A 24,467-nucleotide genomic window follows, 5' to 3' on the forward strand; every position below is an offset into this window, starting at 1 on the left:
CTAACAGATAAAATTACTAAAACACCCCCGCTACCCCAACCCACTTAACTTGAAGAGACACATCTCTTTTACCAATTTCTGGTATATGAGCCATATCTAACATAATTCAACACAAGGCCATTTAAATTTTAATTTTAACAAACTTATAAATGATGTGAACAATTTATGGAGATAAATTATTGACAATAAAAATGATTTTTTCTAATTTCAACTCAAATTAGAGGTCTGGAGAGCGAGGGGGCGGGTCCCCGTCCAAAGTCCCATTCTGTACTTGGAGAACCCTGAGATAATTTTAATGTGAATGTGATTTGCAACTGTCAAAGTTGTCAAACTGACAGGAATCAACAATACATAGACCGTCCTTGATATCTCAAGAGATGAGGGTATTGAAATCCCACGACACTTTTAATGAAGGATGTCATACATGGTCGGTATGACCGCTGGCTTGATGGAAGACCCCTGCTTTAATTATCTTACGACTTCCTTAATGAAGGATTGATAGTTATCTCTATCAGTATGGTTGGCATTATTAATGCTGCCCTGGTTGACCGCGCTTTTTGATGGATCGAGTTCAACCACTTATGCCAATGGACTCAATTCATTCGCTTCAGTCGGTGATAAGGCTGTCAAAAATGCTTGTTGCTCGCGAACTGCTCGTGTAAGGCTTGTTAAGCGACTTTTGTTCGATTCATTCGTTAAGCAAACGGAGCGAACACGAATAATTTTTTTGAGTTCGATTCATAAACGAGTCGAACATGAACAAATGTTTGTTCATCATATTCCGCTCATTTCGGCTCGAAATAATTAAATAATAATAATTATTTGTATTATATATATATATATATATATATATATATATTATATATATTAAATAAATGAAAATATTTATTATTTTTAAAATTTATTTGAGTGGTATGTTTATAAAAAAGATAAATTTGTAGGTGTGAGATATGTAAGTACATAAAATTTGGGCGATCTATATGTTTAATGTCCCTAAAGTAAAGCTTATCTCAAGCATTTGCTTATTTGGTGCGGTGGCGTTTTCAAAACGCATCTGACCTGTCTGGGTAAACTGCGTTTTGACAGCCTATGCATTTTCAAAACGCTGAAAACAACGTTTTCACACCGCACCTGTCTAGGTGCGGTGACAGCTTTCTGGCTGACATCAGACTTTTCTAAAAAAATAAAAATTTGTAGTAATTACCACACCTAATTTATCGTCATATTATTTTTAATCAGCTTATCAGCAGATTATTCAATAAGCTGCAGCTGCTCCAAACAAGTCACACCTCAGAGATGATAAAAATTAGTTTGTGAAAAGTCTTTTAAAAAACTAAGGCTCTACTAAAAAAAAATAAATAGCGCAGTTTGGGTGTATAACATCCAAATTGTTTTTACAAAAATTAAATAATTTATATAATTTAATAATAATTTAATTCATTGTATTATTTAAGAATCTTTTCATAAGGCACAATCCTCATAGTTTATTTCCTTAAAAATAAATTAATTGATTGTAATTAGGGGCATCTATACACATACCACCCAAATCCTATTTATTTACATGTCTAACACTCCAAAATGTTCACATTACATAAAAAATATCACAATTTTTAATAAAAAAATAAAAAAAAATTAAAATACATATTTTTCATGCACTTGATTGAGACATTATGCAAAAATTGAAATTTAAGCATTTGTTATGTAAATATAAAGGAATTGAGTGGTATGTATGTAAATCTTCCTAATTTTTTTTTTATATGAAACTGTGCATTTCACTTTTTATAAATTAATAAGTAATATTTTTGATGTGCTGTCAAAAATATAATTTCAAAAAAAAAAAGGGGCAATTTCATGCAGGCCGAAACATTGTATTTACAAATCAACCACTCTTTTCATTAATTTTTCTTTTAATCTGTATAAACGCTGCTGTGGATGGAGATTCACGCAACCTTCCGATAGCAGAAATAAAAAGCAGGTTCTTCCCTTGTTAACCTCCGGCGACATCTATCATTGTAATTAGGGTTTCATTTTTATGGAGAATTCTTCTCTTTCAATATCGTTGATCAATGCAATTTTCATTGGGTTTTCGTAGTTGATTGGTGGAATCTTTTTTGATCACTTGATTGCTGCGAAACAGAGAAAGGGTCGGCGATGGGTAACACGGGGAGTAGCGGAGGAGGAGGAGGAGGCGCAGGTCGACGAAGAAACCATGGCCATCACCATCAGCACCACGGCCCTTCTATGATTCCACCGCCTGCCCCGCAGCAACAGCCGCCGACGCCGCCTCCGGAGGTCTCGGCTGGTAATCGTTATGTGTTTGCTGCGGCGACGCCTTACCCTCAATACCCCAACCCTAATGCTCCGCAGTATTATCCGTACGTCGGTTCTTACCCGCCACCGCCGCCGATGCCAGCTCAGATGCCTCCGCCGTTCGATCACTACCCGCGTGGTGGCGGGGATCATCCTGCTTATCATCCGGGCTGGGCTACTGCGCCGAGGTATCCGTATTGCTCCGCACCGCCGCCCCCGCCTACTCCTTTCGCGGAGCATCAGAAAGCGATCACAATAAGGAATGATGTGAATCTCAAGAAGGAAACTCTGAGGATTGTGCCGGATGACGAGAATCCTGGAAAATACCTTGTTGCTTTCACCTTTGATGCCACTGTTTCAGGAAGGTAATGTTTTTTTATTATTATTTTATTTTGTTTTATATGTTTTTCAACTTATGTTTTTATTTATTTGTTTTTGCTGCATGCTTAGTTGTTCTGGTGTTTTTGAGCCTGGATATTTTTAGTGTGCCTGGTTGATGTAATTCGGGTATTTTGATTTTGAATCCTGATATTTGCTGAACATTGATAGCTCTTCCAGCTCAGTTGAAGTGCTCAGCGGTTTTTGTCATCTTTTACTAGTTGACACTAGTTTCAGGAGCACATAATGTGATTTTTGTTTATGCTGAGTTTAGATAGGTTTTGCAAGTAAAATTATCCATTTGTATTCTTTTTCTAAATGTATAAGAGATCTGGCCGGGTGTAATAATGTAAAATGGAATATTTTTTGGCTCCTCCACATTCCATCATGTATAAAATGTCTTAGTTCTCGTGCAAGCAATTTCCAAAATTTGATAGATAGAGTCAGGTGCATTTTGTACAACTAGACTAGGAAATTCTATTTATTCTATTACTTTGCCGAGTCATTTATTTTGGCTTGCCAGTTTACTTTATATGATTAATGTTCTTTGATGTATATATTTATGTACAATTTTTATTTTTTTGGAGGTCGTTAGTTTGAGTATGGTTTTTGAGACAAGGGAATACTCAGGTTTCATTTAGATTAAAATCATAATAGAAAGCCTTCCACCCCCTAAGATAGAATTAATACTTCAATAGTCTTAAGAGAGTTTGTCTTTCTTTCATTTGGTTGAATGTTGAAACCTAAATAAAATTCCAAAAACTTCGATCAACTTTTTTTGACTATTATGATTAGTGCTATAGTTTGATGTACATTATCATTATCATTACGGTGTATACTTTTTTTTTGCAAGCTTTTTTATTCAATTTTTATTAATATTATCTTAGGGCTCCTCTTCTTTTCTTTTTATTTTTTGGACACAAATTTTATCAGCTTGTTTGAGTGGCATGTTTTCTACCAATTGTTATAGATGTTCCAACCACTTTATTTTATTTCTAGTAATCTCATCTTCAATAGATTTCACTCCAACCTCTCTCTAATGTAATCATTTCTAATTTATTTTTCATAAGTTTGTCACTCATTTATCTTAACATTGTCATTTTTGTCACACTCAACCAAAATTAAATAACCTTTTTACAACCAAACATTCAAATTCTTATAGCATCACTGACGAAATTTTAATTTTATAAAATGCAGGTTAACATATATACTATTATCACACAAAACTTTCTAGGCACTTCTCCATTTTAATTTTCCAGTTTTATATTTAGCAGATATACTATCGTCTATATCTTACCATTTTTATATAATAAATACAAGATTCTTAAGAAAATACAAGATACTTAAATTTATTACATCCAAGTATCAACTTATCTTTTAATATTATTGAATTATAATCGTTAACCTTCATATTTACTTAATATGTATCATATATTCAAGTTTTATTCTACTAATTATAAGATCTCCATATTCTAATTATTTTTGTTACTGTTCTAAAATTTTCTACCAAATTCAATGTTAGGGCTTACCCGTCTGAGCATAACCCCACGACCATGCCTCCTTCCCATTTAGTCCATTCACAACGAAATACCGCTCCACCGAATAAACCTAATCACGTGTCTTCCCCCTAGACGATCATCATTTTCAACTTTCTAAATATTCACCCTAACTTCTCTCTCTTGTGGTTACCTCCATGTATCTATGGTAAAAATCTTTTCTTCGATCATAGTCATGCCCCATCTTGACTTCTCTCATTTCTTCTCCGTACTCTTCCATACCCCTTGCATAACCCCTTCCTCTTGTTTTAGCCTAATCCTTCAATCGAAAATCTCTAATCCACTCCCCATTGGAACCCTAGGAAGGGAATTCTTGATGCTGGATACTTTTCTCTTCATGTTCCTCTCGTCTGATCTATTTCCTTTTAGATTAGACCAAGAATTCTCCGGTCAAATCTTAGCTAGGGTTTGCAATTTGAATCGTCGGTTGGTTTTTGGATTGCTTCTCAATTGGCCTTTTCATCATCTCCTCCAAGGCCTCAAATCAACCTACAAATCAGTTTTCCATAGAAGAAAATGTCTATTTTATGGTTGAGAACATTTCCTTCATCCCAGATTTAAGTTGTCATACTTCTTTTAATCTCTCTTCCGAAGTATTCACTTTCTTTGTTGCCAACTCTAAGATTTTGCTTTATTGTTTTTCAACTAGGGCACGCTGCAATAGTTGCCAACCAACTTGAATCATGATAGTACTGCGAAATTGGGTCACGGTATGCCACAGTCCCATGGTTTGCATCCCAATATCTAGGGATCCGCATGTTTCTCTTAGATGGTTTTCCATCTAGCTCGATTTGCAACTCTATCGCGAGGTTTGGTCACAAAGGCAGTGGGGTGATACACCAAAATAATGTACTGTTTTAAATACCTATTTTATGCTTATTTTTGGTGCTATTGCACTTTAAAGAAGATTATTTTTGTGTTTTTGTTGCATGTATATCATTTTTAGCATTTAGAGCAAAAATGACAAAAAAGACAAAATTTGGAGCAAAAAGAGTTAATTTTGGATTCTGGCGCATGATGCGCCAAAATTCAGAGAGCTGATGCGTTAGAGACGACTTTTTCAAATTAAGTCGATTCGAGACGAATTTTGCGCAAATTTTCAAAGGGACACTTGTTCTACACACCTCTTGGAGTAATTTAATACATCTAGACACTTTGGAATGACACTTTGGAAACATCTAGACACTTTGGAATGTTCTTTTATGAAGGGATATGACTCTTGGATCAAATGACACATTTTTTGAATTCAACAAAGTTGATTTTAGAGGAATTTTTAGAGTGAATTTTGAATTCTTTTCCAAAGGAGGCAACCCAAAATAAAAGAGGAAAACTTGAAGTGGCTAGGGGAGACCAAAAAAGAAGAGGCTTTTGGGTGCGGCGTGAGAGGTAGAGAGAGAGAGAAGGGGAAATTTTCTTTTAGGTTTGTAAGATGAGAGAGAAGGTGAGAGATTTCTTCTTCATTACATTTCTAAGAGAGAATTGAGAGTGATTGTAAATAGAGAAAAACTTGGAGAGAACTTCTAGGGATTTGTTTGGGAAAGATTGTGAGATAAGTTGTATTTTTATTTCTTTTGTTTTGTAAACTTTTTTTTATATATGAAATTCGTGTTTTATTGTATCCTTCTTGTATCTTTTATTGTATCCTTCTCATGAATTCTGAGTAGTCTTCTCTATCCTTCTCCCCACTTTGAAGATATAGTTTTGTGAAGAATAAATTTTGTTTTTTACAGTTTTAAATGATAATAATTTGTGATGATTTGAACTCCGATCTTCATTTACTTTTCGATCTGACCAATTGAAATATTAAAATTTGTTGAGAGATTGTTGAGAGACATATGTGTTGAGAGACATATGTTCTTTAATTATATATGATTTCTACAACATAGGGAGAATCACATTTGATTTCATGGGAGAGCATGTCATCCATGAGATTGAGTGCAAATAAATATGAAAAAATACTTTTGTTGGATGCAGTTGGAGATTTTAAGGTGATAGATTAAAACCCCCAATTTAGTTCAGTTGATTGAAAAATAATGCAAGATTGTTAGCCCTCAAGGGAGGGAGTAGTGAAAGCTCTGGAGTGGCAGCCGATATTCCCTCAGCCGAACTATGAAATTAGGGATCAAACTCTGGATTATTCAATGTTCTTTATATTACTCGGAAGAGGGTAAAGAATAAGATTGCTCCTATTTAACACAAAATAATTTATATATATATTTTTTCAAATGGTTTCAATTTCTTAAAAAATCATATACTCATTATAAAGGAGAATGATGTTTTCTTAAATTTGAACTTTTCATCACAAAAAAAAAATTGTTTAATTTTTGCAATTTTACTTTTGAAAGTTTAATATTTAGTTTAGTTTAATTCCTGTAATCTTACATTTGCATTTTAATTAGCATTCACCTGAGTAGTCAATTTACAAATTTCACATTTTACTTTTATTTATTGTTTTTATTATAAAATAATTTTCATAATTTACTTTAGGATTTTCCAACTTCTTTGTGGGATCAATATCTAAGACTCCATTAGAGCTCTTTGTTACTTGAACAATACGTATGCTTGCGTTGATATTTATGAGAGATTTGACAGTTTAAAAAGAGTTTTAAAAGATAAATTATATTTATAAAAAGAGTTTTGTTAGGATTATATTGCATATTTATTATAAATTTGTCTGCATCGAGTTTTTGGCGTCGTTAAGTGGTGTCAACTTCATAAATATTTGCATATACAAATCTCCCTGTCATGGGGATCTCGATTTTGCTTTCTTGATAGCTTGCTCGCGGTTGTATCGAGCCTATAGTATGCCATAATTTAGTCGTTTGCTTCTCTGCTATGTGGAATCGTGACACCGCTGCATGTGTTTCTTCGGGAAGGTGCGACTTAAGCCCCTTTAAGTATTGATCCTGCACCTTGTAAAAAGTGATCCCGTTAGTTTTCGATCGCAAATGTTTCTTGCAATGCCCTATATCCTGTAGCCCTATATGCTTTCTGCGTCGCGATCCTTCTACACAGATTAGGGCAAAACCCTAACAAGTTCACGCCCGAGATTCTCCTCATAATCGAATGCTCTGATACCAATTTGATATGCACATAGACGAATTCCCACAGAAATTAGGGCAAACCAATATTTTCTTTAATAACACGAAACAACATAATCTGATTGCATAAAGATAGACACCTATAATTCAAGAGGTAGGTGATATCTCCCGACTTCAGACAACAATTTCATAGTGTAACCTAATCCTCAGCATAATAAGCCCCATTATACCCCATAGTAATAACTAATAAAAGTATAAATTGTCCTTAAACGCCGACGTGACACTTTCATTAAAAAATGAGCTGAAAGTGTAATAGTTGGTTTGTTGTAATACCTTTTTTTTTTGCCATAGAAAAGAGCTTTGTGAAGTGTTTGCACGGTGGGAGTTTCTTCAAAATGTTTAAGTTGAAATGTTCAAGTTCAAAATCTCGGGCTATCCATTCTGTTTGTACCTTTTTCAATACCTATAGTGGTTCTGGTAAAAAATGGTGATGTGTAGGAGGTTTGCTATAAATTTCATAGCTTGTAGTAGTTCCAAAGAATAGTAAACTTGAAGCATGGAAGATTGGGTCAAATGAATTGTGTTTTGCATTGGATGAAGCTAAAATAGATCTGAAACGCTAGTTTTAGATCAATTTAAAATTGATCCAAGATCAGCATTTCAGATCAATTTTGGCCATGTCCAATGTAGTTTGATGACATGATCCGATGAGTACTCATTTTTTTAAATTGGCTATCAAGATATGAAGATGCCCATTATTTTTTTTAACCTTAAAATGTCTTTAATGCCTTTCTTTTCTCCTTTGCCTTTCGTTTCTTGCCTTATGAATAAACATTGAATATTTCACTTTATTTTGTTAAATATTTGCCTTGTTTATGAATACTCTTGTTATTATCTGTTTTTTAATCATTCACCTTTCCTTTCTTTTGCAAACATTTATGATTAAAATATACTACAATGAGTTTTTTAATCAATGATGTTTTTTGTTTTGTTCCAATCATTGGTTATTCTTCGATTAGATCATCACAGGCTCCGTATGTTTATCTTATTGCACGCCAAAGTAGTTTGTAATAAGATCACGTTATGTCTTCTCATGATAGTCTTAAATTTTTTAGTTATGCACTAAGAGATTTTAGTTTATTTAAATTTTTATCCTTAGGTTGTTATTCAATTGAAAGCATATTTGCATGAATTATCCTCCCTCCCTCCCTCTCACACGCACACACCCACGCGCGCGCGCATAAACACATTTGATTTGTGCAATTTCTTCACTCTCTATCTCACTTTCACACGCACACGCGCACACCCAAACATTTGGGTTGTGCAATTTCTTCTCTCTATCTCTTACGCGCACACACACACATTTGGTTTGTGCAATTTCATCTTCTTTCGATTGGGCTGTGTACCAATTTCAGAAATTACAAACATAGCCCTCAATCAGTCGAAAAAAAAAAGACACCAAATGGTTGTAAATTGAATGTGGTGGACTGATTGACGACTATGTTTGTAATTTCTGAAATTGGTAGACAGCCCAATCAAAAGAAGAAGAAATCGCAAATGATATCTAAGCTCAGTTTGAGATTCAACATCTCATTGATCGCTTCTTTTTGTTTGTGATCTTTCTACCAACTCCTTAATCATGGTTATGTTACAAATGATATCATAATTATGTGAATGATTGGGCAACCTCACATCATTCACGCGACAACCCAGTTCACTTTGACTGATCTCTTCTAGTTGTTATTACATTTCAAAATGAGAAAAGTGTCAAAATGGTACCCTGACTTTTTCTAGGGTTTCATTTTAGTCCCAAAGTCTATAAAAGTGTCAAATTAGTCCCCAAAATTTTGTAACGGGGGCTAAAATAGTCCATCTTAGGGACCTTTTTAGCTCATATTAAAAGTGTTTGAGTATTAAATTTGTACTTTTATAAACTCTAGGACTAAAATAACCCCGTATAAATAGCCGGAGACTATTTTAGCACTTTTCTGATTTCAAAATAGAGACAATTAACTCCAACTTTACACCTACTGCATCTACTCACGAAAGCTCCATCCATCCCATTAGCTTTACCAATCCCACTACCTCTACATAGTAATGTTATTGGGAATTTTGACCAGTCGCTTTTGACTAAGCCTGAGTTTGATAGTGTTGTTGAACTTCATTATAGTTTTGCACTTTTGTATGGCCCAAATTTTATTTTGAGACAATCTCCATTCTGAAATGGCGTTTGAGTTTGAGCATGTGCTAATGCTAGAAAATGATGTTGATATTGTTTTTTGCTTGCTTGTTGATGTTTCATCACACTATAACGTAAAGCTACAACATGTTGTTGAGCTTGAATAATACAAGCCTCTGCTCTTTTGATGGAGATCCAGAATGTTTCACAACATCCTTGTCTAGTTTGCTTTATCATCAATTACACTAATTGACTTTATTTTACCTCTGATGCTACTGCTTGATGAGTTTTTTTTTTTTTTTTTTTTTTTTTTTTGGGGTGGTGATCATTATTTCATTGCTATGATTTATTGCAACATTCAAAACTAGAGCCCCTATTCCTTTTATGGGTACATATTCTGTATATGTTGCTATTTTATGAGATGCCTATGTGCCAGTTCAACCTCTACTGCCACATGGTCATCACCTTTAAATTCTATTGAGAAAATTGTCTGTTAGCCTATGGATTAATTGATGTAGACTGATCGTAACCGTTAGTTCTTGTTTGATCGGATCATCATAAGCTCCATGTTTTCTTGTTTATTGCTTGTCAAAATAATTTAAGCATGTTTAAAATGCATTCCCAGATTAATTGATGTAATTTTTATATAATTGATTCTACATATTTGTTTCAAATCATTGGTTTGTGCAATTTCTTCTTCTTTTTATTGGGTTGTGTACCAATTCCAGAAATTGCCAACATGGCCTTCAATCAGTCCACCACATTCAATTTACAACCATTTGGTGTCTTTTTTTTCTCTTATACTATAGTTGTATTAGATTATTGTTGACCTCATTTTGGGTGAGGTCTTTACTTCTCTCCTTAGAGCTTAGGGTCTAGCCTTATGTTTTCTTTGTTTTACCCTCTTAGAGGACTAGTACCAGACCCACACCATTTAGAAAATTCGAGCCACCTCTTCACTTCTTCGAGTCTCGCATGGGTGGTCCCGAATCCTCGGCATTTCGTTAAGTTGATTAGGATCGACACATGAAACTCGAGTCGAGTTTCTACATTAATAGGAGCGCCATTTGCTATTCGAGCGCTCGATAACGCCGCATTTTGCGCATGCATTGCACCCCGCACGATTTGAATTGAATTGACTTGTCCGTCGACGAACTCGTCGCGGATGACAAAACGGACCACACAGATGCATCTGGGACGTCGACTTTAGCCGGGAGGGACACCCATATTGCTATGGTTTCTCGCACGAGCGATTAACACGAATATCAATGCACTTTTTTTTTAATTTGCGTTGCGGGGGCCCGGGCTCAACCTAGGTTCGGCTCGGGTTCGATTTGGGTTTGATTCGAGCTGGACTTGGGTTGAACACGGGCTAATCGCCAGCTCACATAATTTCGAATTTCAAAATTCAAAATTCAAAATTAAAAAGGAGCATTTAAAACCCATATTAATTGAATATAATCAGGTGTTATTTGTTTCCAATTAAACCTCCCTTGCGTATGGGAAAAAAATTACTTCACCAAAGGTTTCACATAACGACTCCAAATTGTCCTCGTATCCTTTGCGACAGAAGGCTTGATTTGATCATCCCTTCGCTCACAACCCCGCTTTCGAGAGATCACACTCGATTCCTTCCTCCTCAACACCGAACCCCACCTGCTTGCCTTTCTCTTCCGGACGCAGAAGAAGGCCCATTTGATACCAGCCTCCAGCTCCTCTGCTCGATCCCGCTCGCCTCACTCTCCCAAGCGAAACTCCTACTTGCCTCCCTCACTCGACAGGATTCTTTCTTTCTGCGAACCGAAGCGACTCGTCTCTGCGAACCGTAGCCCTCGATCCCACTCCTTTGCTCGCTCGCTCTCCTCTGTCACATATACAACTACATTTTAATTGTTGTTGTTTTATCATTGCAATTTACTCTTGCTCTAACACATTATGTAGGTGTTGATTGCAATTTTATTTTCAAAGCAAAATAAAGTTTAAAAAAATTAAACAAAATTTTCAAAAAAAAAAACAAAAACATAACACATACTTTTGAATTTACGAAATTCTCTCAAAGGAGGTAACCCACAGTTGCTAACGAGATCTCTCCGCTTTAAATGGATTTCACAACTCATTTAAACTTAGTAAATTCAAAAGAAAATAGTTATGCCGGAACGAGGGAATCGTGAGATCCTAACCGGTGTCGCTCTAATCAACTTTAACCCCCCTCATAATGAGAACAAAACCGAAACCTTGAAACACATATGGTACAACCTTTTGAACCGTAGACTTTAGGATTGCTATTTCGACGAGAAACTTGGAGCAACTTCGTGGGCAGCATGACAAGGAGCTTGGAGTGGTCTACAAGTGGAGGTAGCCGTCATCCTACAACAATAAAACAAGTCTACACCAGATAAACTTTTCTAGTCTAAACAACACTTAGGATTTCGATGTAGCTTGCACAGTGTGATGTAAATCCTCGCCCTCTTTTAGGCTCATGCAATGTCATACTGAGCAGTATAAGGGTCTGTTTGGGGCAGCTGCAGCTTATACAGCTTCTGCTGATAAACAACTTATTCTGATAATCTGCTGAGAAGCAGCTGATTCAGATAAGTTGGCTGGTTGTTTGATTTGTGCGTTTGGAAAACAGCTGATTCTGGATAAATGACCATTCTACCCCTGTTTTGGATAAATTGTTTGGCTGTTTGATTTGTGTGTTTTATAAACAGTTTATTTGCAGATTTTTTTAGTTGAATGAATAATCTGTCACGCAGAATTTGTAATTTTTTCTAATGTAAAGACATGAAAATGCATAAGAGTTGATTTACATTATATAACTCAAAAAGTTTAAAGATTTACAAAACTAAGGGAATCTGAAACGTGTGAAGGGGTTGATGAAGGGGAGAGACGTGGTTTGCCTCTCTCAATGGTCTATTGTAAAGGTGGACAAAATTACTTTTGCAATGGTCTCTAGTAAAAGCAAACAGAAGAAAGAGAAAGAAGAAAGTTTCAGAGGTCTCGTCATCTACAATCCCAACATTGCCTTCCAAGCTAGCTATAATTGCGATTGTTTCTCGACGCTGGTATTGGGTGAAACCAGGAGAGCGAGAAAGGAGAAAGATAGGATGAAACCAGGATAGTGGCGAGAGAGATTGTTTTTGGGCAGCTAGACTATGAAAGCTTTACGGATTTATAACCGCACATTTTATTTGTGAAATAAGGAATATTAATGTGAAAAGTGTGTGCTCAATATGTAAAAACCCTTAATTTTATGAGGAATTTACATACATCATCCAATTCTGGTGCATTTATTTATCTCACAACTAAACTTTATTTTTTTCGCATAATGCATTTTTTCTTATGTATGAAAATGTGAAATGTAATTCATCTTTTCATACATAGGTTATGTTTTTGTAGTGTAAAAATTAAAATTAAGATGTGAGATAAGTAAAAAGTAAATGCACAAGAATTTAGTGCTATGTTTGTAAATTTCAGTAATTTTATTTTGGCTTCCGCAATCCAGGCTTCGTGCCCTGGTCTATTCAAAGGAAATCATCAAATTTTAATTCCTTTAATTCCTTCCCAATGAGGCTAGAACATATGAGAGTTGTACAACCCAATTACTTTTAATTCCTTCCCAACCAAAGAAGAAGAAGTAATTGCAAATGTGATTATCTGATTTCGTTCTTCACCATGTAATACAATAATGTAAGTACCGAAGAAGAAGAAATGCAGAAGAAAAAGAGGAAGAACTGTAGACGAAGAAGAGAAATAAATGTCGTAGAAATGTCTGTCGAGGTGCGAAGAAGAGGGAGAAATGGTTGTCGAAAAACCTGTGAAGTTGCGAAGAAGAGGACACGGAAGAGGTTATATCTGTCGAGAATGACAAAAAAAATGCTTGGCGAAGAAGAGCGCGAAGTCGTTAGGAAGCAGAGAGCCGAGAATGCCGAAGAACGGAAGCAGAGAGTCGCGAGTTACGGCAGACCTCAAAGCTTCTCGACCGAATGGGGAGTGCGGAGGATCGGCTTCGAAGCTCTATTCCTTGAGGGTATGTGGGTAAAACGGGCGTTCGAAACGCTGATCGCGGGGTTATACCTGCGATCCCGTTTTTGTGAAAGTATAAACGCTGTTATGGGATAATCAGGTAAAACATGCAAACCTAACGGTGCGGCAGCATTTTTAAAAACGCCACCACACTTATAAGCTGCCCAAACGAACCCTAAGTTCTAACTCGTTTTAGGTTCCGAGGTTGTCATCCAAAACGACGTAAAACCTCTTATCTCTGCAGGCTATTTGCATAACCAGTTATTATGCAAGTATAAGTCCCAACTCCCAAACAATATAATTGACAAGATTGAATACTCAAATAACATCCTCTCTAAAACACAGCAACGCATTAGGATAGTTTGAGAAGTAACTGAAGTTTCTCCTTAGGATCTGTGACATCCCCCTATCTTTTACTTTCTTTGAACTCATGAAAGAATTGTTCCTACTTGAGCAACTCTCATTTGTTTTTCCACGTCCTATCGTGAAAACCTAAACTTTGAATTCCTGAAGACTAGTACTACTGATCATTATCGAGAGTTTTTTCAAGTGACTCCCCTCATTTGGGATGTAATTAACTATAAGAGCTTGCCTCTATAGGGAACTTGGAACCCAGGTAAAATAAACCCTATTTAATCTTTGTATTAAAAAGAAGAACTTGTCAGTCACACATAAACGGTTTGCAGACCAAACAGATATCACAAATCTCTTAGTTTGCAGGATTGAGTCTATCGTCGGGGTCTATACTTATCTCTCGGAATTTGTAGTATTCAACATACTGGGCATAATTATGCAAACTATTATATGAATGAGATCCATTCGGTCTCATGAAATACTAATTTCATAATTTAAACTATATACCTTATATTTAAATTAAATTTTCGAAAATTGTATTTTCAAAATGAAATCGAAAAATTGAGCGACAATTATATGCTATCTAAGCTCAGTTTGTGATTCAACATCTCATCGATCGCTTCTTTTTGTTTATGTGTTCTTTCTACCAACTCCTTAATCATGGCTATGTTACAAATGATATCATAATTATGTGAATGATTGGGCAACCTCACATCATTCACGCGACAACCCAGTTCACTTTGACTGATCTCTTCTAGTTGTTATTACATTTCAAAATGAGAAAAGTGTCAAAATGGTACCCTGACTTTTTCTAGGGTTTCATTTTAGTCCCAAAGTCTATAAAAGTGTCAAATTAGTCCTCAAAATTTTTTAATGTGGGCTAAAATAGTCCACCTTAGGGACGATTTTAGCATATTAAAAGTGTTTGAGTATTAATTTTGCACTTTTATAGACTCTAGGACTAAAATAACCCCATATAAATAGCCTGGGACTATTCTGGTGCTTTTCTCATTTCAAAATTGAGACAAACAACTCCAACTATACACCTATCACATCTAATCACGAAAGCTCCATCCATCCCATTAGCCTTACCAATCCCACTATGTTATTGGGAATTTTGACCAGTCGCTTTTGAGTAAGCCTCAGTTTGATAGTGTTGTTGAACTTCATTATAGTTTTGCATTTTTGTAAGGCCCAAATTTTATTTTGAGACAATCCCCATTCTAAAATGGCGTTTGAGTTTGAGCATGTGCTCATGTTAAAAAATGATGTTGAGATTGTTTTGTGCTTGCTTGTTGATGTTTCATCACACTAGAACTTAAAGCTAAAACTTGTGGTTGAGCTTGAATAATACAAGCCTCTGCTCACCATTGTTGTTTATCAGCATCTTTTGACGGAGATCCAGAATGTTTCACAACATATTGGTCTAGTTTGCTTCATCACCAATTGCACTAATTGACTTTATTTTACCACTGATGCATTGCTTGATGAGTTTTTTTTTTTTTTTAAATTTTGGTGATCCTTATTTCATTGGTATGATTTATGGCAACATTCAAAACTAGAGCACCTATTTCTTTTATTGGTACATATTCTGTATATGTTGCTATTTTATGAGATGCCTATGTGCCAGTTCAACCTCTACTGCCACATGGTCATCGCCTTTAAATTCTTTTGAGAAATTTGTCTTTTAGCCTAGATGAATTAATGTAGACTTATCTTAACCATTAGTTTTTGTTTGATCGGATCATTATAAGCTCCATGTTTTCATGTTTATTGCTTGTCAAAATAATTTAAGCATGTTTAAAATGCATTCCCAGATTAATTGATGTATGTTTATTCTATGCCAAAATAATTTAAGTATGTTTATATAATTGATTCTACATATTTGTTTCAAAACATATACTGCTAAATTGAAAGCGTGACTGTCTGAAATCTCCAAACTAGATGTTAGCTGGTTTGTGGATGCTGGAACTGTTGTTACATAACGGCTATGTCATTTTTCATTAGCTTGGCGAGGACTTAGCAAATTAGTCTAGTAATTAGTGGATATTACGATATCTGAATTCAGAAGTGGTACCCTTTGTGTGTAGAAGAACTTGTTGTTTTTGAATTTATAATACCTCTTTTTTGTGGCGCCTCACTTGTAAATATCTTGAATCTAAAAAATGATAGAATATGTCTTGTTTTTTGTTTTCTAATAACGTGCAAATGCAGAAAAGTTGATCTTATTTTCTTCTTTCATAAAATGATTGCCCAAGTTTTCTTTTACTGAGGGATTGTGTGTACTATAATGTTTTATTGATAATCTTTTCTTATGTCATATTGCTTTTGTACTTTTTAGGATTTGTTTGGGGCAGTTATTACTGTTTTGCTATTCAGACTGTTGCCACATTTTTGTTTGGATGTTATTTTTTGTGGCATTTACATACATACCACCCATTTTTTATTTAACATATCTAACATCTAAACTTTATTTTTTTACATTAATACCATCCAAATATTTCATATCACATAAAAATACCATCATTTTAACTTTTAAAAAGTGAAATACATCTTTTCATGAATAGGTTCTGGCATCTATGTAAAAATTAAAGTTTAGGTGTTAAATTCGTTAATACTTTGGAATTAAGTGGTATGTACGTAAATCTTCTTATTTTTATTTACTGTTTTCATAATTTTTTATGGAGTGAAGCTTCTTTTTAGAATCAAAACTCTTAAGAGTGCGATAGTTCTAAGAAATTTATTATATGATTTCTTATTTTTTTTACTGTTTCATAATATTTGCAGCAGCTTTCAAATAATTTAATTTTCTTACAGCAACTCTACACCTACCTTTTCAAAAATCTGCTGCCACTCGAAATGGATCCATAGTTTTTCAGCCTATCACTGTTTTGTTTAATGGTTGTAAAATGTAAAGTTGCCTCTTTCCTGTGCTATAACTGTATTTAGGTTTACTTTATAATTTATTGTGTTTATTGAAGTGTGCTAATGCCCTCAGTAGATTCGATGTGCTCTTTTACTGGTTTAGCTTGCTGTTACTTGGTTTTATATAGTTCTGAATTCGAACATATAAATGGGGCTAACATGGTTTCTCATGTTGGCAGTATGATGAAATGTACATTAATAGCATGGACCGTTACAGCTGAAAGTCCTGTTTAGTTATGGTATCGAAGAGCTAAAAGACCATGGTTATGCAATTTGGGTAATACAGAGGAGTAAGTTAATGATGGGGCAGAATTCATCTGTTATGATAGTTAAAGTAGATTTGATATGAACTAAAAATAACTAAACATGTTATAACACCTATTTACTTTTTGGCCTTTTGGGATCACATTTGATTTTTTGTTTTTATTTTTAATTTTTAACTTTTAATTTTTAATTTTATTCATATTTTTAATTGAAATAACATCTGTTTAATATGTTATAACATGTTTAGTTATTTTTATAAATACTCAAAATAACTTCTACATGCTTTGAATATTTCTAAAATAAAGCATAAACAAAAATAAAATACAAATAAAAATGTTTTAAAACAAGCCATTAGTCCGAGAGATTGTTTTTTCGTGACTAACAAAAGACCTTGGAAAGCCATATCATTTACTTAACCTGAAGGAACTTGCTTTCTTAAAAATGCTCGTCATACTGATCATTTTGCAAAGGACAGGTATAATCTTTGTAGGATCTGTTTTTGGATGGATGCCATTCTACTATTGCATTCTTAAAGTATGTTTTGGAGAATCTAACTTTTGTGTTGTTTGACTATGTTCATCGCAGTCGTCAAAGTTAGCGAACAATGGTCAAAACTATATATACCCAAATTTAGCACCTAGTGAACATGGGACTAGGTGTGTAAACGAATGGAGCTCAAGCCATTCTCAACTTGAATTTAAGCTTGATTAATTAATCAGCTCATGAGTTGGCTTGTTTATCATGAAAGAGAGAATTTAAGGTAGTGTTATAATAAAATGATAAATAGAATAAACAATTACTTGGAGATTAAACCAAAAAAAAAGAAACCACCTATCATAAAATATAAAAGATTATTTTGAAGCATATTGAACAATTTAAAAATATAGTCTTGAATTTTAATATATTTTCAGTATATTTTATTTTAATATTTTTTTAAATGAACTGGCTCACATGCTAATGAGTCAAGTCATGGCTGGCTTGACCTTGGCTTTTAGTTCATCGAGCTCAATTCACAAAGCCACTTAACGAGTTGAACTGGAGCCGGCTAACGAGTTAGCTTGGCTCAATTACATCCCTTCACAGAATACAATGGGAAATAACTCTGGAAACTGAAGAATATGGTAAGCCATATAAGAAATTGCAAAGTTTAAAAGAGAATAAGGAAACATGCACCATCAAAATTAAACTGGGATAAATGGCTTCTTTCTGCTTACTCCATTGCAATTCTTCTGGTTGACTCATGCACGAGTGATTAATGTGCATAGATGATTTATGCTGGAACCAAACACTTCTGGCGATGAAAAGCTTTATTTATCGGTTTGTATTTGGGGTCCCTTTGATACAAAGAATACTTTTTGAAATATAAACAAATTTGATCTCCTCTATTAACCTAAGCACTTATGGAATTTGTAGAAACAATTCTACTCCATGACATGCCCTTTTGGTCAATTTATATGGGATTGAACATTTTGATCATGTAATTTCTTTTTCCTCTCCGAGGGTCGTTAGCATTGTTAAATGGACACATTCGTTTTTACTTTAATCTACTTTCAAATTTGATAGGCAATCTGTACCTTCCATGTACAATCAAACTGCTATCTGATTAATTTCTTCTATGTACAGCATTTCAGTTTTCTTCTTCGCCAAAGAAGGTCTTGACTGTAACTTGATACCAACAAAGGATGGCTTGCTTGCTCCAGTAACTGTTTCATTTACGGATGGCCTTGGCCAGAAGTTTAATCAGTCATCTGGTACTGGAATTGACCTTTCCATGTTTGATGAAGCCGAATTGATAAAGGAGGGAGAAACAGATGTTTTCCCCTTAGTAATCAAAGCAGAAGCGTGCCCTGTTGATAAACAAGGATTGGAAGGAAGTCATCGTACAGTTACTCCAAACTCTCAGATAACTCAGGCCGTGTTTGAAAAGAAGGAGAATGGTGAATATCAGGTTCGGGTGGTGAAGCAGATCTTGTGGGTGGATGGAACCAGGTATGAGCTGCAAGAGATTTATGGAATAGGAAATTCTGTTGATGGTGACTTTGATGGGAATGATCCTGGCAAAGAATGTGTGATTTGTCTCTCAGAACCAAGGGACACTACTGTCCTCCCCTGCAGGCATATGGTAATTATTATCTTGAATTTCTTTTGTTCCCAAATTTCATAGTTTTTGTAATGTGGCTGAGATCTGTGCTTTGGCTTGCTAGTTTACTGTAGGGCTGTGAACAATTCAATTTTGAGCCGGTCCCCACTCGACTAGAAATTGAATTTGAATCGATCTCAAGTTAGCTCAAAATCAAAACGAGCTGGCTTAAATGATTTGATCAAATCTGGCTCAGAAGTTGGAAATAATTTGCTCATGTTGATTGATTCAGCTCAAAGCTACTGAATAAAAATTAATTTATAAAAAACAGAAATTATAAATTATTTGTACAGTCCATAAAAACAAAAATTTAATATAAATCAATTCAAAATAAAATCAAAAGTTTAACTTTAGCTAGTAAATTTTCACGGGCCTGATCCAATTTTATGGCACAACCACAGTTGCAGTATACTCAAGAATCAAGGTCTGTAGTTAATGCAAAGAAAAATTGAGAAAAGAGAAGAGGAAGATTTGGTGTTGGGAGAAAATGAGGATAACAGCTGATGAAATTGATGCCCAGAGACCCTAGGTGGAAGCAACAAAATATCAAGCAGCAGGGGAGGGGAAAAAGCCATAAAGAATTCACAAATTCACGGCTTGCAAATTAATGACTGGCTAGGGCTTTTTGGGAGGTTGGGAGGTTTGGACGTAAAGATCACTTGAATCCATTTTTTTGGGAGATTTACTAATTTGTGGAGTATCTCGCTTTCCATTATGTATCATGAGTTCACAAGAAAAGGGGAAAAACAACTAGAACTAAAATAAAATCCCTAGCATATTTGATATCTTTGATTTCGTGCCAACCAAAATATCGAGTATAGTTCAAGCTATGGTCTACTGCTTGCGCAATCTAAATTTTTATTTTGCATTCTACTAAACAAATTTATGTATAAATAAAAGAAAAAGTACTTCAAGCCACTCAATCTACATCTCAAAATAAACTTTGATCCCCGCTTTCATCCCAAGTTCATCTTAAGCCAAAATTTGAATTGACTTTTGATTACTTGACAATCTTCAAGCAAAACTCTAGACTCTATTTATTTGTGGGCTTAAAAGATTTATGACCTAGACTCACGTGAGGATTTTGTGTGGTTTTGGGTCAAATTATCCAGAGACATTAAATTTTAGATAAGACACTACCTAGAAATTTTGTTATTATTTTGTAAGGATTTTTTGATCTTGTTTGAGGCTGTTCATAAGTACAACCCTAATGATTAAGTGTTGCTCCCGATAGAGCGCTGAAGGTTCGAATTCAACATATGGTAGTAGTAGTTAGGTTATATATTTAGAAAAGCTACCATCCTTAATTTAAGAGCAGATGGTGGGGGAATGGTGACTACTCCGATCAGGGACTTATGATTTTGTCTTCTTGGGTTGTCATGATCCTGGTTTACTTAATCAAAGGAGATTATCAAGCCAACCTGACCGAAAGATTCTTGTCAGCATTTATGGGTTGTTTCTTCCAAAAGAACTTTGTAGATTTTTGGTAACTGTTTGTTTAAGGGGATAAATTTAAGTCAACATCAGTTTTTAAAGGGTTTTATGACTCATCCAATGCACCCAAATTTTCACGTCTCAAGAGGCAAAGCTATTGGCCAATATACGAGCTAGAATTGTGATCGTAATTTAATAGTTTTATTTGGTGGCAACATGCATCTAGTGCGGTTTTGAATGAGTCGAGTTTTTCAGAACTAGAAAAGCTCATTTACCTCCACATTAAAGACAAACAATTTGCTGTCTTCAGTCATCTGAAAAGTTGTGTATTTCTCTTCTGTAGAGCATAAGATATAGACTTAAGATCTACTTAGTGGCTATCCTAGAGGCTAGTGGATGGTTGAGACCCAAATTAAAATAAAATCTTTTGGTCATAATTTGACTTAACGACAACCATGCGGATAGAAGATACAAGATACGAGTTATGTATTTATTGGCATAAGATCATTTGAAATTGATTATAGAAATTCATCTGACATGACATTGCCTCTTCATGAATTTGGATTAATTTTAAATTTATCATCTTCGACAAATTAATGATGATGGATGCATTTTTACTATTTATTGTAGATGATGAAGATCTTAACATTTTAAATTTACATTTAAAATTTTAAGAGCTTTATTTCTAAAATGAGCTGATTCGGTTGAGATTTTCTATCAGACCTTGTCAATATTGCTTGCTTGCAACGATCAGATCTATGATTTGCATATGTTTTAATTTATTTTAAAAATTTATTCAATTCAAGTTTGTCAGCTTAGATATTTGTAATATAGTGGTTCATACTTGTGACTCGCTCGACAGCACTCCTACGTGTCATTTGTTTTGGTTTTGAAAATTTTGAATTGTGGCGTGCTTTTTAAAGCGAGGAGAGTTTGATTGAATTTTCTGTTGTTACCCGCTTAACATTTTTGGTTTGCAAAATTGAGTGTTTAGCATGTTGGTTGTAGTACATATAGCTATTTCATTTTGAGTGGAAACTTAAATATCATATCCTAGATGTACTCTTTCGTGTCATTTCCATGACTATATTCTTTCGAGTGGAAAAACGTAGTTCCAAGCGATTCTTAGGTTGATTTGCCTTCAATGTATGTATCCGACAATCTTATTGATATGATAATTGAAATGGATAAAATCAGATAGAAAACACCCAAAAGGCCTAACATGTATCTTTCATCTCAATCTGTGATTATAGATCATCACTTACAACTATATTCATGCTACTGATGAAGTAAATTGTTCCCGTATACATGGTTTGGCTGATACAGCCAACTGACCAGCTTGTTAGATAAAAAGGAAAATTTTCATACAACACACAATTCTTATTATTTACATAACTAACACTCAAAATTTGATATTTACACTTATAACACTTTAGTGTTATAAACCTATGCATGAAAGGGTATATCTCTCATTTTAAAATGTAGCGATAATGCTTTATTTGTAATATTTTTTATGTAAGATGTTTAGATGTTAGATATGTAAATACGTTAGATTTCGGTGGTATGGCATGTATGTAAATGAATCCATTTATAATGAAGTATTGAAAATCTAAATAACCATATGACCTAAATCTACTAAGGTTCTGAAATATTATGCACCAGGATTGAAATGAGTAGAACCTAAATCAGGAGTTTAATCAAACCGAGTCAAATCGAGTTACGGTTCGTTGCCGATATGTCAATTACTTTTCTTTCTCCAATACAGTGCATGTGCAGCGGATGTGCCAAGGTTCTTCGTTACCAGACCAATCGATGCCCCATTTGCCGGCAGCAGGTCGAGCGGCTGTTGGAAATAAAGGTTAGCAACCGGAGCGAGGACGAGCAGAACTCGAGGGCAGAAAGAAGTGATCAGCAGTCACATGAGACTTGATGCTGAAAGTTTAGCCTTTATCTGGGTGAAATCTACTTAAAATAATCCACTCAGTGGTGAAATATGTAAATTTGTCTATTTCAGTTCTCAAGGGTGATGCTTGTTTGTAAGAAATTTGTTTCCGATTAATAGAATGCTTGGTTTGTTTGATTTCTAAAGCTTCAACCGGGTGATCAGCTGGACTGCTATGAAATCAGCTAAAGCTAAGGAGATGAGTTTGGGGACAGGTAAGATTTGAATTTTATAAATTTAAATCACTAAAATAGTTTTCCTTCAATGTAATTTTAGAGAAATTTACACTTTTTTGTATTTATTTTGTTAATATATTATAAAGTTCTTCGCTGTTTGATTTATGACGTGTTCTCATAGTAATATATAGCATATAAATATGAGCAATATGATTAAATCATGCAAATCCTCATATGTGAAGATTCTAAAGACTATCTAATTACTAATGAAAATGGCTTTCCTCTTCCTCTTTTGTCTTTTTGCCAATAAATTTATAAAATAAGAAACTCGAGGAGACCTTAAAACTCTTACCTTCATGTGAAAATAATTTCAGAAAGGAAAATAAATAAGTGGGTAAGTGCAATCTAACATGTAAAATGAAGATGTAATGATGTAACCATTTGGTGTCGTAATATATAGCATGTAAATATGAGGAATATCATTGAATAATGCAAATTCACATGAGTGAAGAGTCTAAAGAAATACTACATGATGTCTAATGAAGATAAGTTTTCTCTCTTTCTGGTCTTCTGGACAATAGATTTATAGAATGAGAACCTCGAGGGGACCCTGAAATTCTACATTTATGAGAAAACAATTCTAAAATGGATGATATGTAAGGGTGTAATGGCAATCAAATTTTATAAAATGAAGTTGTAAAAGTGGAATCATTTGGTGTAGTAATTTATAACATGTAAATAGGAGGAATATCATTAAATCACGCAAATCCACATGTGTGAAGGTTCTAAAGAAATACTATATGATTTCTATTGAACATTACTTTTCTCTCCCTCGCCTTTTTGCCAATAAATTTATAAAATGACAACCCTAAAGAGACCTTGAAATTCTACATTCATATATATATATATATATATATGTAAGGGTGTAAGTGCAACCAATGGAAGATGAAATGACTCTTCATTTCAAAATTCTATAAAGTATTATGGGGTTTCAAAATGAGAAAGAAAATGCAAACCGTATCTGAAAGTTGACTTCATGATGTAATGTTGATTGTTCATGTATCACTAAAGGATGAATGACTGAATTGTGTTAGCTTTCATATAGCTTGGACTATTTTTATTAAACACTCAGAAGATATGAGAAATCTCTTGACATGCAGTAGTTTTATTTGAAAGACTTATTTAGTCGTCCTATGAGGAATCCATTGATTTTTGGTAGAAACAAATATCTCTAAATTTTATCCTCTATTACTTATGTATTTATGATTTGATGGAACTTAATACTTCTTTAAGTCTTAGAATAATAATTATGCTACTCAACACCGTCCAAAGACATCATAACACCAAAAACCCACCTTGTAACACCTTAATATGGCTTTATAATCACTATTGCATCTAATCATTGTAACTTTGATGAATCTCTTTCAATGCAAGCCATCCTAATTTGCAACACATCTTGCACCAATTAAATGGTGTATTTTTATCGACCTCTCATGTGTGTAATTTATCTTATAAAACTTAGTGCCATAAAAATTCATTTGACACAATAAAAAAAGAACTATTTAAGTCAACTGTTCTACCTTATGAGGGCATCTTCTCTTAGATCTTCTCAAAAGGTTTAGATATTCTAAATCTGCTAATGTAAGCATTGATTTGAAAGTGCGTAGGCATATTTGCAGAACCAATAAGAAATTCAGTTTTTGTAGATGGTTGTTTGCTTCTTTTATTATTATTATTTTATG

At 34.3% G+C, this 24,467-nt stretch overlaps 1 protein-coding gene across 4 annotated transcripts; it reads left to right on the forward strand.

The window, feature by feature from the left end:
• The first annotated feature begins 1,879 nt into the window (after positions 1-1,879).
• LOC110027706 (probable E3 ubiquitin-protein ligase LUL2) lies at positions 1,880-22,687 on the forward strand. 4 transcript variants are annotated; one of them, XM_020729234.1, is made up of 4 exons: positions 1,880-1,975; positions 2,138-2,675; positions 18,657-19,155; positions 22,373-22,687. In XM_020729234.1, exons 2-4 carry the CDS (start codon positions 2,152-2,154, stop codon positions 22,535-22,537), a joined length of 1,188 nt encoding a protein of 395 aa, XP_020584893.1. In that variant the 5' UTR covers positions 1,880-1,975; positions 2,138-2,151; the 3' UTR covers positions 22,538-22,687. The 4 variants fall into 4 exon arrangements, with proteins under 4 accessions (XP_020584893.1, XP_020584894.1, XP_020584892.1 ...); XM_020729235.1 differs by having other exon boundaries at positions 1,895-2,012; positions 2,093-2,675; XM_020729233.1 differs by having other exon boundaries at positions 1,895-2,012.
• Positions 22,688-24,467: the final 1,780 nt, after the last annotated feature.

This window comes from Phalaenopsis equestris, unplaced genomic scaffold (assembly GCF_001263595.1).
Source record: "Phalaenopsis equestris unplaced genomic scaffold, ASM126359v1 Scaffold000436, whole genome shotgun sequence".
NCBI lineage: Eukaryota > Viridiplantae > Streptophyta > Magnoliopsida > Asparagales > Orchidaceae > Phalaenopsis > Phalaenopsis equestris.

Bases quoted from the DNA above. Each gene is read 5' to 3' on its own strand.
- LOC110027706 (XM_020729234.1), top strand. From the start codon at position 2,152: ATGGGTAACACGGGGAGTAGCGGAGGAGGAGGAGGAGGCGCAGGTCGA. The intron at 2,676-18,656 runs GTAATGTTTTTT...TTCTATGTACAG, and splicing joins GATGCCACTGTTTCAGGAAG to CATTTCAGTTTTCTTCTTCG. The intron at 19,156-22,372 runs GTAATTATTATC...TCTCCAATACAG, and splicing joins TCCTCCCCTGCAGGCATATG to TGCATGTGCAGCGGATGTGC.